Below are 14,321 nucleotides of genomic sequence, written 5' to 3'. Positions count from 1 at the left end.
CACCATTCCAAAGGTTTCAAGGCTCCCCATGCTCCACCCATCAGCCAAGTTCCTTCCCCCACCCCATGCCCACCCTCCACTCCCTGTGTGCATGCTGCCACCTGCATACCACACGTCCCGCCCCTCCTGGGCGCTGTCCCCCTGGGGCCTTCACAGTCAAATGCTGCAGGCGCACTAGTCAGAAATCCTCCCTAATGCCACTCAAGCTCTTCAGCAGCTCGACGACCCCACCCGCTCCAGCCCACACACTTCTCTGAACCTTGAGTCAGCATCTCATAATTGAGCACTGAACACATACTGCCTGTTACTGAGCACCAGTATTTGAATTTTCCCAGCTAGACAGTAAGCTTCCTGAGGAGAAAAACAAACACACACATATTTCATATGCTATCCATGGAACAGAGACCGTCTTGACACCAAAACCGGCTTCATACCCTCCCCGCCACTCACTTCCACCCACCCTCCTCAGGTGGGGGACAAAACTTTGAATCAGAGCCAGCCTAGTTAAAGACAACTTCTCTTCTGGCACCTGCAACATTGTTTGTGGTTCCAAAGGCTGACCTGGGACTGGGAGATCCTGGGCTCAAACCCTCACTGTAGATATGGCAACACCCATCCTTTGAGTGGCGGCAATGCCAGGACTGGAGCCCCATAGAGGGCCCACCAGGACATGTGGGGAGGATGCTTTCTATCTAGGGAAATAGTGCCACTTCTGCTGGGGAGCTTAGTTACATTACTGCTAATCCTTACAGCATCCCTGAGAGACTATTATTATAGTCCTAAATCACAGATGGAGATACTAAGGCCCACAGCTCCCTTTCCAATACACCTCCTTGCATCTGAGAGAGGAGACAGCGAACAGTAAGGGGACATGGCTTCAAAGGGAAGCACCGTGCATATGCAAACCCCATGGAGGAGAGCAGATGAAAGCCAGGCAAGGCTGCACTGGCTTGTCCAGGGGAGTTCAAATCCACCCAGTTCAACACTCACATGGTGATTTTTACAAGATGCTTTTTTACAAGCTGCACTTGAAATTAACATACCAGGTTCAAATGATTATATTTACACTTTCTGCAAAAAAAAAAAAAATCCCCCGTCACAAGTCTCCTCAGGAGTACCAAGCCTTTAATGATAATTTTCTAGGTGTTAATTATTAAGTTCAGGAGTCCTCTTTACACCATCCTAGACAAGTAAAGTTTCTTGTGTTGGAGCTGAGAGCAGGGAGAAGTCTCCACGGTGAGACTGTCAAAGGCCTTAACTGGCACCCGAAATAGTGGAGGAGTGGGGGACACTTAAGTGATGAGAAACTTTAAGACCTGGCTACTTTGCCTGCCAGGATTCAAGGCAAAAGTCGACTGTCCTCACCAAGAAAACAATGCAAGAAACAGAAGTAAAATTCTGCTCACAATGGTTCTGCTGGTTCCCACCAAAACTTCTTAAGATCTCCATCTCTCTCTGCCTCATGTCTTAGGATCTGAAGGTTCTAAGCGCCTGGGAAATGACCCAGGCCCACCTGGTCATTCAGGAGAAAGAGGCTTGAGTGGTCAGCAGCTCCAGAGGTGGTGTTACCCACCCGGCCCCCTGAGGTTCCACCCTGGCCCTCTGCAACAGGCCACTCAGGAGACAATGACACAACAGAGCCCAGCCTGAGGATGTCTACCTTCAATCAGATGCCCAGCTCCACCGTAGTTTACAGCACAGTAGAAACACAAATCAGTGCTGATGAATTATGCATTAAATCTTATCTATGGGGAACTTATGGAAGGAGGTCTCCTTCATAGGGGTGAGGTGATCTTGAGATAAGGCTAGACTCACAAATGACCTTTCCAGGAGTTTAATCTTTTTATTCACCTCAAGGTGCAAAAAGCCTAATGAAACAATGATTTTAAAGATGATTTTATTGCTTTCAAGTTCCATGTAGCAGTAACTGTGTGATAAAATGTTTCAGCTCGCAGAGCTACAATTACTGGATTAAAAGAAATTTGTCGTACATAAAGAGTGCTTCCAAGTGAGTGGGGGTGGGGGGAGGTAAGCCCTTTAAAAAGTCTTCTATTGCTTGAGCTCCTCCTATGTGCTAGGAGCTGAGCCATGTCCTAGGGATTCAAAGATGACTAAGGTACCGTTCCCCACCCTAACAGAGGGGGAAAACAATATAGAGAAGATGCCCTAACAGAGGCACAGAAAGAGTACCATCGGAGCACGAAGTCAGAGTAGCCATCCCACAAGCAGAATCAAGGCCACCAGAGAGTGAAATTGTAGCTAATTCTCAAAGGAGTTGTGCCAGAGGGCAAATTGGTTATAGTTATTCCAAGCAAAGGGGCTTCCACTCGCCAAGGCAAAGATGACTGAGTACAGCTTACATCCAAAACAGCTGAAGGAGCTGTTCAGAATGTCTGAGAAGACAGGCTGAAGCTCTAGCCAAATAAATGGTTTCCAAATTAAAAATAACTAAGGGCAATCACGGGGAAAGTGATCTAAAGCTTCTGACATGTAACACTGAAGAAACACCTATACACTATGTGTAGTCTCACCAAGGTAGTGAGAAAGTGGGTTCTGAATATATCAACTAAATATGAAACCAAATACAGAAAATTATCTAACAAAATACAGCCTATGTGGGACTTAACACCAGTAATGGAAGTATTTATTAATTATTCCCCATTAGGATTTCTGGCTGGTGAGCATCTTAACTACATAGAATAGCCCAAGGGAGCACATATAAGAATGATAATTAAAGTGTTACTACATATTTAAATTGAGCAATGGAAGGTAAACCATGCTGTGTTTTTCAAAATGAATCAGTGCTGTTTTTGTTTTTTAATCTTTAACCTCAAAACAAATATTTTAGAACTTTTCATTTGTGAAAGTCCTGTAAAAATATCCTAAAACCCTAATTATAAAAGACATACTAGGCATAACAACTATGCCAACGAGCTGTAGTATTCTTGTTTGCATCATTCAAGAAGACCCTAATTCTCTCACACTAGCTCACTGACACAGTAGAGTAACCTTAACCTAAACCTGCAGCCCAAGAGCCAGCCCATGGCTCACTTGGCAGACTGTGGTGCTGATAACACCAAGGCCATGGGTTCAGATCCCTATATAGGCATGGCCGGTCAGCTCACTTGGAAGAGCGTGGTACTGACAACACCAAGTCAAGGGTTAAGATCCCCTTACCAGTCATCTTTTTAAAAAAAATAAAAATAAAAAATAAAAAAATAAAACTGCAGCCCAGTGGTTTCTATGGAAGCCTGCAGTATCCACACGTTCTTGCCATCAGTTCCCAGGAACCAAGCCAGAAAGCAAAATCTGAGGGTGTTGGGGGCAGGGTCACTATCTTCATCCTTGGGCACTGTTAATTCAGTTACCAAAGACGCTGAATTTCATTTCTGGCCACTAGATGGCGGGTATGCATTGGTGAGATGGGCAAAGTGAACATTGGACACCTCTCAAGCACTGGCAAAAACTGACAAACGAAAGGATTGAGGGAGAAAGAACAGATCTCTGAAATGGAAGGTGAACTGCAGGGGCTGGCCACTGTCTACCGAAAAAAAAAAAGGTAAAATCAGACAGCTGTATTTAACAACCAAAACCCCATCTTCTTAAGCACCGCAGCAAAATAAAGTTTTATTATAGAATAAACATTTATTGAGCACCTACTATGTGACAGACTCTATACATTTAAATTACAAGGGCATTCAAATATCAAGTGTGTCCTATATTTCTGGCACTATCCAAAGAACTGTTCAAGTGTGTCACATCCATAAGAGCAGCAGCAGCAAAATGTGAGGGCTTAATGTGTACCAGGCTCTGTTCTATGCACTTGATGTGTGTATTAATTCATTTAATTTTTATGAGTAAATGTATAAAGTAGGTTCTAGTAAAATTATAGTTTCACAGATGAGGAAACTGAGACACAGGAAGATTAAATAATTTGCCTGGGATCTTAGCACTTGGGAAGCTGAGAATCACACCAGCCACTTTGCCTCCACTGTTCTTATAATATGACACAGTCAAGCAACAAGACTGTCAACAAGCACAGTAGTGGTTATGAACTCAAAAGAAGTGAGGGGAAAGTCAGATTTACAGAAGTTAGGGAAATCAAAAAAGGCTTCATTAAAGAGAAGGAATCTGAGTCAGAAATTAAAGGATGGCATCTCGGACCTATTAAAGCCATAGAAAGGTATTTGGGGGAAAGGAACCAACTGACTTAGCATCATGCGTTTAGACAGTTACAGTCTTGTTCCTATTTTACAAATCTACCTGAAACTTAGAGATTCTAAGAAATTTTTTTAAAAATCAAATTTCCCCCCAAAATGTTTTTATTTTGTTGTTTGGTGAGAAAAAGAGAAGCTTCTGAGACCCCCAATTTCTGCTGAGACTCAGAAAGGTTAAATAACTTTTTCAGGACCAAAGAACCAATTCACAGCTAAACAGAAACAAGAACCAGGTGGCCTTCCTCTGCTCTTGAGTAGCACCTCCCACTATTCAGTATTGGAGAACTGGGGAAAGTAGCAGAGTAATAAAGACGAAAAACATTCCAGGCCATGGAAACAGCAAGAGCAAAAACTTGGAGACAGGAATAGCATGGCTTACTTATCATCAAGCTGAAGCACAGGTGTTGCAGAGTACTGGGAATTAAGGCTGGATCCCTACAGCAAAGTCTTATTAAGGACCTATTACAGCCCAATATGAGAGACCTGACACTTGATTCTCAGACCGCGATGCAGCACCACAGAAGGCACATTCTGAGATTTTGGGGCCAGCAAGTACATCAAACCAAGGGGATAGCACAGAAGTCAGATCTGGTTCAGAGGAGTTGATGCAGGTCTGGACTGGACCAGGGAAAAGCCAAAATCTGAGCTATTTCAAGTCACTCAGTGAGGTAACAAAGGAAACATTCAATTAAACAGTCTCCCCAGAAAAGGACGGACTACAGAACTGAAATTTAACTAACAATTCCATCCTAAGCCAACCTTTGTTGTTGAAAATCTTATCAAGGTACATGTTGGAAAGAAAATCCCAAATATTTTACCCAACCAAGAAAGGTTACTTCAACAAAAGAATTTCCTATGATTAAAGTATACATGTGACCTAACATATGCTGTGAATTCATTATCCACAGAAATCAGACAGAACTAAGGGAAGCTGCACAGCAGATTTTCCTCTGCCGCTGGTCTCTCTCCATGTTCATTTGTTTTCATAGCAATCTGTGCTTCTCTTTCAAGTCCTGAGTCTGTGAATTTGTGTATTATCCCAGTACAATGAGACACAGGGAAATTAGGTGGAGAAGATAAATACAAGAAGACACGGATAAATACACACACAACTGATGAGGATTTTACGATCTAAGTATAATTAACAGCTAATGACACAGAAAACTCTTTGCAAGCTGATGCACTGAACTGGATCACAGGCTTTGACCTGGAATTTTTCTCCATGCTTCCCAGTTTTTCCAGGAAGTTATCAAAGTTCACAAAGAGACTTCACATTTGGGGAAAACTGAAAAACTGTTATACACCAATTCATCTCTCCCTAATCATCATCAAACTTCTGTTCCTTCAAGTGCTACGAACTAAAATCTACCTGACTCCAACTGTTGATGTCTCATTGACCTAGTCAAACATGTATTCCCAATAATTAATTTTATAGAGACAAACCACTGACAATATTTTACATTAGAGAACAAGCTGAAAGTAAGCATTCAAAAAGTCTCAGATAAATTTTAAAGTTCTGCTCTACAAGACATATGCTTTAAGAACATCAAAATATATTTGTTCTCCCATGTAAAGAGTAATTTTAAAAACAGTAAGCTTTTTAAATTGACAAATAATTCCAAACCCAGTTTAAAGAAAGTCATGTTAGAAAGTGGTCAAAGAAAAGTATGTAAAACAGCAACAACAATGTACATTACTTCAAACTGTCAGAATTTGGATGGAGGGCTGGAGATACACACACAATTTTGAACAAATGGCATTCTTATTATATTATGTAACTTACTGAAGTAGAGGCCTGTATTAAATAAGGGGGCTAAGAGAGGGAGGAGTGAGATAAAAGAATAAAGTTTCAAACTCCTCCCTCCCAAGAACTTTCTGGACTAGTAATAGACTACTTTCTTCAAAACAGAAATTTTAAAAAGTCTTTCAGACTATTACAACGTGAGCATTTTAAGACAGGCACAGCTACCTCTGCAGGAGGAGATGGCACCATTCACATACGTGCACATTTTCCTTATGTGGCTACCACCCAGCTATTCCAAATAAAGTGTAAGCTTCAAGACCTTCAGCAATCATAGGCGGGACGAAGTTAGTGAGCTCCATGGACACATCCCCCAACAACTGATAAACTAAGCCATCACCAACACTAACCAAGCTGAGGATAAATATGAGAACAAAGGCAGTCCCTGCATCCCCGCCTACTTTTTCCACTCATAAACAACAGCAACACTCATCCCGCACCATTTTCTCTTTTGTGTTCCAGTAAAATCTCAATAGCAACATGTAAGTTTAAAACTCCTTGTAGTCCGGGACATGGAAAAAAAAAAAAAAATTAAAGCCTTGCTAAGTTTGTTTCTTTAAAGTAAACACAGCAGTAATTGCTATAGCTTGATTCATACTTTTAAAAACTTATAGCAAGATATTTTGTAGTATCAGAAAGTATTTTTAAACCTGAAGAATTAAGCCCGATAAGTACTCAAAAATGTATTTTTTGGTTAGAGAGCTGTGTTTTAACACCAAGGTCAAGGGTTCAGATCCCCATACCAGCCAGCCACCAAAAGAAAAAAAAAATACTGAGGGAGAAAAAAACAACTATTTCTCAATTCAAGTAAAGAAATATCAATCTTTCCTTAGTATTTTTTAGTCATGTCACTTGAAACATAGTTTCCTTAATATTTTGAAGTTAATTTAGTAAGATATAAATGAAATCGGCATAAGCAAAAAAAACAGGGAAATCTTCAAAAACGATTATCTAGGACTTTAAAACATGAGTAAAACTGACCACTTACTCATAGAAAACGATTTAGTCTTCAAAAGTCCAAGTCTCAAAATCAAAGATAATGTTAATATTTTGAGCCAAATAAAACCAAAGCAACTTAACAAAAGAAACAAGCTTCACCATGCCAAGGGAATATGCATCTGCTGAGATAACAACCTACATTGTCTTTAAAGATCCTGTGTTTACTAGCCATTTTATACACCAAACAATTGCCCTTTCCTCAGAACGAATCCATTCTTGTACAGATCCTTGAAGGTGGAGGTGAAGAGGTGAGGGATGTGTACATATTTCAAAGTTTTAATCTTTCCAAATACTGGAAATCAGTTATGCTCCCTAAATGTCAACAGATCTCAATGTCCACAAACATTGGGACCGTTCCCCACCCCCAGCTTAGTTTAAGCCAATAACATCTTTACAAATAACTGGAAAACTTCCTCTTGCTAATCTAAAGAAAATACCATTTTCTGGGAGGGCTCAAAATGCATCATTCTTTGTCTTTAGAGTGTTCAGAATTTGCTTTCAGAACATCGCAGACAGAGAAATCAGGAAACTATATCCTTTCCATGTGTGCAACTATTATATATTTAGTACAATTGAGAAGAGTTCATCTCTTGGACTCAGATAGCACCTGTCATAAGTTGGCTAAGAAAAGCAGTTCAAAGCAAGCTGGCCTGCGGGCACAAATACCTCTTCTATGAACTAGGGTTGATTTTTAAATGAGTTTTGAAAACAAATCGAAGAAAATCACAACCCAGAGAGAAACATGTCTAGTATGCTTTACAATTAGGAAAAAAAACCAAAAAACTTTCAGGATTTAATTGCCTCTTCAATCTCATTCTTACCCCCTCACACTTTCAAAAACAAGTTATTTTTAAGCTATAAAAAGCCCTGAAATTATTAATGTTTCCTAGTGATTTTCAGAAAGGTGCAAATCCAGAAAATGTCTGAAATAAGTCCCATCTTTCTTACAACTCAAAACATGCCATCCAACATTCACACAAACACCTGTGACTCCTAAAGGTTTGGCAAAAGGCAACTACAACACTGCACATTTTCAATCACAATTGTCATAACTAATAACAAGTCTTATAAAGACTGGCAGTGCTGCCAGCTGAGATGGGAAAACATCGCCGGTATGTCATGGCCTACATGGATGTTTCAATAAGAGGGAAAGTATTAATAAGGCAAAAAGGTGAAGCACAGGCTTTCAGAAGAATAATAACACTGGTTTACTTCATGTCTTAAGTCAACAGAAATGTTTTTAAAGGGTCTTTAAAATGTGCCAGCTGTCTATTTGAAAACTGCATCCTATGCTGAGTCTAAGGAAAAATCTGAATTTTCAAATAACTTCATTTCATGCAAGAGGATATAAGATGCCCTAAAGACAAAAGCAAAGTTCTCTTTCTCTGCAGGATCATGCACTGCCTAACACAAGGTCAGCTTTCACACAGTAGGTGCTCAATAAGTGCTAGGTGGATTCAGTTGCTTCCTATAGAGCATTCTTACAAAAAAATAAAACCAGATTAAAAAGGAAACAACCTTCCCTTGAGGGATCCCCTTGGCAAAACTAAAGCAACAAGTGAAAATGATAGTTTTCATTACTGCCCATATCTTGCAACAATAGGAAGGGCAGGAAACATTTTTACTAGTAAACTCTGCGTTAGACAAAGAACAAAATCAAATATGTAAACAACTAATCTCCAGATCTTTTCCTATTGAAAGGCCAAGGTAAATTTGGATAAAGGTGCAATCGCTTAAAAACAAAAATACCTTTGCCATATTTTAAAATCTTTTGTTCTGTAGGAAATTTTAATTTTTTTTATAAAAATCACTATGTGCCTGAAACAACTGCTGTTTCCTACAAAGATTCCTTCTGCTCAGATTCTGGAGCTACTGCAGAAATAAGCAACAAAGAAAAAAACACCACATTAAAATGAACAGTTCATCCTTCCTCTTTATAACCACTTGTGGTTAATACAGCATATCAAAAAAGAGACTGGAAATTCTTTACCATATTAAAACAGCACATTATTTCTTTGTTGGAAAACATACACGATAAGATTGGAAATACAAACAGCCATTCAGACTCAGCTCCTAACCTCTAACTTTATCTTGAAAAGACCAACATCATTCCAAATTCAGTGGAAGATTTTATCTTCAAAAATCTGACTTTCACTAGCATTTGTGTTCTTTTTTAATCCAACCCCTCAATCCTTAACTTGAGCTATGCAGAAATAAGATTCTTTTTTTCCTGCTTGTCCTTGTCTCTTATGGCACTGAATCCCTGTTGCTACAGCTTTAAATATCAGTTTGTTCTATTGCTGGAATTCATGGATCCAAAAAACTTATAAATGAAAAAAACTTTAATCTAATTTTATGCCCAAGGTAGCAAAAATGCATTCTTTTCAATCTTAGCACGCTCACATTTTTTTTAAAAAAGTTTGAGATATAATTCACATACTGTAAGAGTCGCTGATTTAAAGCATACATTTCAATGGTTTTTAGTATATTAAGAGTTGTACAACCATTACCACAAACTAATTTTAGAACATTTTCATCACCCCAAAAAGAAACCCTGTACCCATTAACAGTCACTCCCCATTCTATCCTCCCCCAGCCCCTGGCAACCACTAATCTACTTTCTGTCTCTATGGATTTGCTTATTCTGGGCATTTCATATAAATGGAATCACTTCTTTCACTTTTTGCAATGTTTTGAAGGTTCATCTATTCAAACCTTAGCATATTTCTTTGAGTTAGACTTTTCTAAGCCTTTTGACAAATAAAACATTTGACTTTTTAAACTTCAAATCCTGACCCACACCCAACCCCTCTACAAAATATAGTTTACTTGCTATTTCCTTCTAAAGAGTCTAAACTATAATTTGCTATTTAGGTTCTTTCAAAAGTTCTCATTCTTGGCCAGCCCGTGGCTCACTCGGTAGAGTGCGGTGCTGATAACACCAAGGCCACGGGTTCGGATCCCATATAGGGATGGCTGGTTTGCTCACTGACTGGCTGAGCGTGGTGCTGACAAAAGTTCTCATTCTTGATTCTCCTTATGGTAATAAACCACTAACTTTAAATACTAACATTTCGCACACCTACATTTTTCTGACAATAGGATGTGACTGGGCCTGGGGCAGAAAGATAACTGAAACCTTTTAAGGAGGTGGCCACAATAAAGTGCACACTGATTCTAAAAAAGAAAACAGCCATCACCCCTTAACTTCCAAACCTCCCTTACTTAGATGCTCTATTCACATTACAGTGATAAAAAACAAATGCATATGACTGCATCTGCTTCAAAAAATGTTTTAAGACAAAACATTCTCCCTACTGCTGTAACATTCAAAGAGGAAAGACTTAATTCTGAATGCCAGTGAAATACCTGCAAGTGAACCAACAATACCTGAATCTTTATCACACACTAGACAACAGTGGAAAGAACACTCATCTCTGACAGGACTCAGTAACTTATTTCTGTGAAAGTGGCCCAGCACTCTTCCAACTAAAAATTGAACGCATATTCATATGCATTATCATTTAATCTTCAAAACTTCAGAGATGGAGGGAGGGACAGGTACCTAATCAGGACTTCAGCAAACCATAATCAGGATTTGGGGTGCCCTCTGGCTATCCATCAGGTTTTTTAAGGAACTAACCATTTTAAAAGGGATCCTTGGGAAAAGCTCTGGCATCACGGGATTAAAAACATACATTAAAATACCCCTTCCCTTCCTGTCTGTGTTCTCAAGAAGAGAACGGCCTTTCACAAAGAATATTCTTCATGAAGAACGCTCTCAGCAAGACATCCTATTTTAAAATGCCCGACATGAAGAAGCAAGGCCATCACTGCTATTCTGAACTTCCGAACTTTACTAACATTAAGTAATAAAACTAAAGAAACTACATAATTCAATAACATGCCATAATAAAATGGATTAGAACTCCGGTGCCTCCTAAACTATATTTAGTTTTTAAAGACTAGAAATCCCCCTCTGTCCCCCAAACACCACCTAAATGCCTTAGCAGAAGAGAGCCGGAAGCCCTTCGCCCAATCCAGTGTGCTGGAAGTTTAGAAAACAAAGAGCAGAAGAACCCAGATTCGTGGAAGGTCCGGCCCCAGTCTGCGTCTTACTCTATTCAGTAAACGCGCTAATTCTATTAAGATCTGTTCTTACTCCATAACGGACTCATTTCTTGCAAGACGTTTATGGAGGATTTGCTTACAGAAACAGCCTTTCTGAATCGCCCCTGTAATGGGGCCACACAGCCCCCGCTGCCTCCTGTTACTCCCCCTCACACTTCAAGGTTCAATCGTGATTTTTCAAAGTTAACCGTCACCACCTGCATACCCTCGACAAACATTACTCACTAAACACGCCCTCACCGCTCCCAGCCCGTTCTACGACTGCATTTAAACTTTTAATCGTGTTCAGATTACCCCACCACCTCCAATGTACCAGTAAGCCACGCTTTAATTTTTTGAGAATAAAACCCCCTCCTTCTCCTGCCTTCGCACACCGTGAGGAGCTCTCACTCCCTGCGTCCCCGCGCTTCCCCACCTACCCCTACCCGACGCCACCAAAACAAAAGCTATCAGATTGCAAGCGACGGCGACTGTGGAGCGACACTGCTTGTTAACTATGTACAAAGGGAGTGCGGGGCGGGCGGAGGGAGTGCAGCACAGCTCTGGCTCAACAAAACCAAGGCCAGGGCTGCGCTCTCGCAAAACCAAACAGATCCTGGCGATCCTTAAACGACAGCGCACGACACCTCTCGCCAGGACCTGGCGTCTAGATGTCCCCGAGCGGCCGTGTGGCGGCAGCTACACACCGCGTTGAGCACGTGTGTGGAAAGGCATGTCGGCTCCGACCGTGCACCACTAACGCACACTCGGACGCTCCCCCCGCTACAGCACGCCCTCCCCCCAAAGGAGGAGAAGAGGCGTCCACGAGCTGGACAGAAACTGGGAGACGGTCCCAGAACCTTCTGAATTGGGGGCAGTCGCGATCCCCAGAAGAGCCAGGCTGAAGATCCCCGACCTTGCACTTCCCTAGGGGCTGTGCCGGGAACGGTCCCCCCACCCGCACGGAGCAGCCCGGGATACTGGGGGCAGGTATCCCGACGCGGAGTGAACCAAAATGACAGGGAAGGCCAGGGACCCGAGTGGTAAAGCACACAGAGCGACGGGAGGACGCGCCGGCAAGTTCAGAAACGTATCTTGCGGTTTCGGGGTCTCTCTGCCGGGTACATCCCCCTCGAGGGCAACGTGCACCCGGTGGGCCGGGCAGCTCCCCGCCACCAAGTCTGCCCCAGCAGCGAACACGCGGCGCGGCCACAGGTGCCGTCATCAATGCCTGCGCGCCGCGCGGGGGTCAGCCTGTGCGCGGACCAGCCCGAGCGCCGGGGAGGGGCGAGGTGAGGGGGTTGGTAGACTGGGGTTGCGGGGCCCGCCCTGGTACCAACTTCCCTACCGAGTCCCCGCGTCTAGCCCGGCCACCGGGATGCCCGGGAGTGAGCGCTGCCCACCCCTCAGGCGGCGGGACAGGGCTCTTGGGACAGCGAAAGAGAAACTCCCCGAGGCCCTTCCCGCGCGAGGATGCGCTGCGGGGGCCCCTCGGGCTCCAAACGAACTGGGGCCCGGGCCCGCTCCGGCCTTCGCCTGAGCCCCTCCGCGCCCCGCCCCGCCGCTCCCGACCCCGGAGGCCCGACAGCTGCGACGGGGCAACTCGGGTTTCGCAAACAGGGCGCAGCCCCTCGGAAGAAAAGTTCCCGCAGTGGCCGCGGGCGGCGGGCAAACACTCACTTTCTCCACTCGTCGGCCAGAGCAAGAGCGCGGCGGAGAGAAACAGGAGCCCCCACAGCGAGGTCGGGGACCCTCCTCCGGAACCGGACTTCATTCCTCTTATTTAGGACGAAATTCCCTTCTCAAAAGAAAAAATTTTTAAAAAAGGAAAGGAAGAGAAAAAAGTCTCAAACTCAGTCTTCGCTCCCCCTCCAAAAGCAAGGGCGAAGGAAACAATACGCTGAAGGCGGCGGCGGCCCGGGGGTCCGGCGGACGGGGCGGGCGGCAGCGCAGGCCGGCCTCTCAGCGCCGGCAGCCGCGGCCCAGGGCTCGGCGGAGTCGGGAACCCGAGGCGCGCTGGGGCGGGCTGTCGGCGTCGTCAGCCTCCATTTTCAAACCGGGAGAGGCAGGAGGGGAGAAAAACTGCAAAGAAAGGGGGCAAAGCCTAAGTCCGTCTCAACGAAGAAAAACAAGCCCGACCCCAGACCTAGACGGAGGCTGCCCGACGCCCGAGCCTCTGCGGCGGGAGGGCGCGACGCAGTTCTCAGGACTGCCCCGAAGTCCGGGTCGCAGGCGAGGCCAGCGAGGGGCAGAAATGCGAAGTAAAAATGAATGAGCGACTCCCCCTCCTCCTCCTCCGGGCTCCGCTCGCCGCCGCCGCCTCCCTCAGCAGCGCCGCCGCCGCGAGCTCCTTCCCAAATCCAGGACACACACAAAGCGGCGGGCCGGCCGCGCCGCGCTCAGCACTCCCGCCGCGCCGCCCGCCCCGCGCCGGCCCCCACCCGCCGCTGCCGCCGCCGCCGCCGGCTCTGCGCGCGGGGGCTTCGGCTCGCTGAAGGTCAAAGCCGAGGCGCGCGGCGCGCCGTGGAGCGCCCCCAACGCGGGAGGGGCGTGGAGGGAGCAGAGGGGGGGGTCCGGGGAGCGGAGCCGAGGGTCTGCGAGCGCCGGCCGCGGGCGCGCCTGGGGCAGGCTCGCTGGCGGCGTCGGTCTCGCTCGCTCGCCTCTCGAGTTCGCCTGGTGCGCTAGCTGCTCCTCGGGTTTTTTCCTTTTTTTTTTTTTTTTTTCCGCTCAGCGGAGTTAATGCTGGTAAACAAGAGCCTCAGCCTCGCCGCGCCGCTGCCGCCGCCGCCGCCGCTACCACACACTAGGGACTCGCGCGCGCTCCCGGGGCCGCGCACACCCGCCCGCGCGCTCACCCGAGCGGCCACAGCCGCAGCCGCGGCGCGCCGAGGGCCCGGCCCAGGCCGGCGCGCGCCAAGAGCCGGAGCCAGGGATCCCCGGGACGTGCGGAGCGGAGCCTGGGCGTGGGGCGCGAGGCTGCGAGGCACCGCCCCCACCCCCCCGCCCGCGCCGGCACAAGCGCGCGCACGCCCACCCGCTCCCGCCCCCACCCGCACTGCGCCGGCCACCCCGCACGCGCCCTCCCCTCCCGCAGGACTCCAAAAACAATGCCCCCGGCGCCGGCCCGGGCTTGGCGGCTGGGAGGCCGGATTCAGGCTAGGAGGGGAGGGGGCGGGGAGTGCGGGGCCCGGAGA

At 45.6% G+C, this 14,321-nt stretch overlaps 1 protein-coding gene across 3 annotated transcripts in view; it reads right to left on the bottom strand.

Annotated features, from left to right (window-relative positions):
• Positions 1 to 13,522, bottom strand: part of IGF1R (insulin like growth factor 1 receptor) — a 274,989-nt gene extending 261,467 nt beyond the window's left edge. For all 3 annotated transcript variants that reach the window (XM_063092295.1, XM_063092297.1, XM_063092296.1), the window contains exon 1: positions 12,808 to 13,522. In XM_063092295.1, coding sequence (XP_062948365.1) covers positions 12,808 to 12,901 — 94 coding nt within the window. In that variant the 5' untranslated portion in view covers positions 12,902 to 13,522. The remainder of the gene's footprint in view (positions 1 to 12,807) is intronic.
• Between the last annotated feature and the right edge of the window lie 799 nt (positions 13,523 to 14,321).

This window comes from Cynocephalus volans, chromosome 3 (assembly GCF_027409185.1).
Source record: "Cynocephalus volans isolate mCynVol1 chromosome 3, mCynVol1.pri, whole genome shotgun sequence".
NCBI lineage: Eukaryota > Metazoa > Chordata > Mammalia > Dermoptera > Cynocephalidae > Cynocephalus > Cynocephalus volans.
The sequence above is the reverse complement of the archived record's forward strand: the minus strand, read 5'-3'. Positions and strand labels throughout refer to the sequence as shown.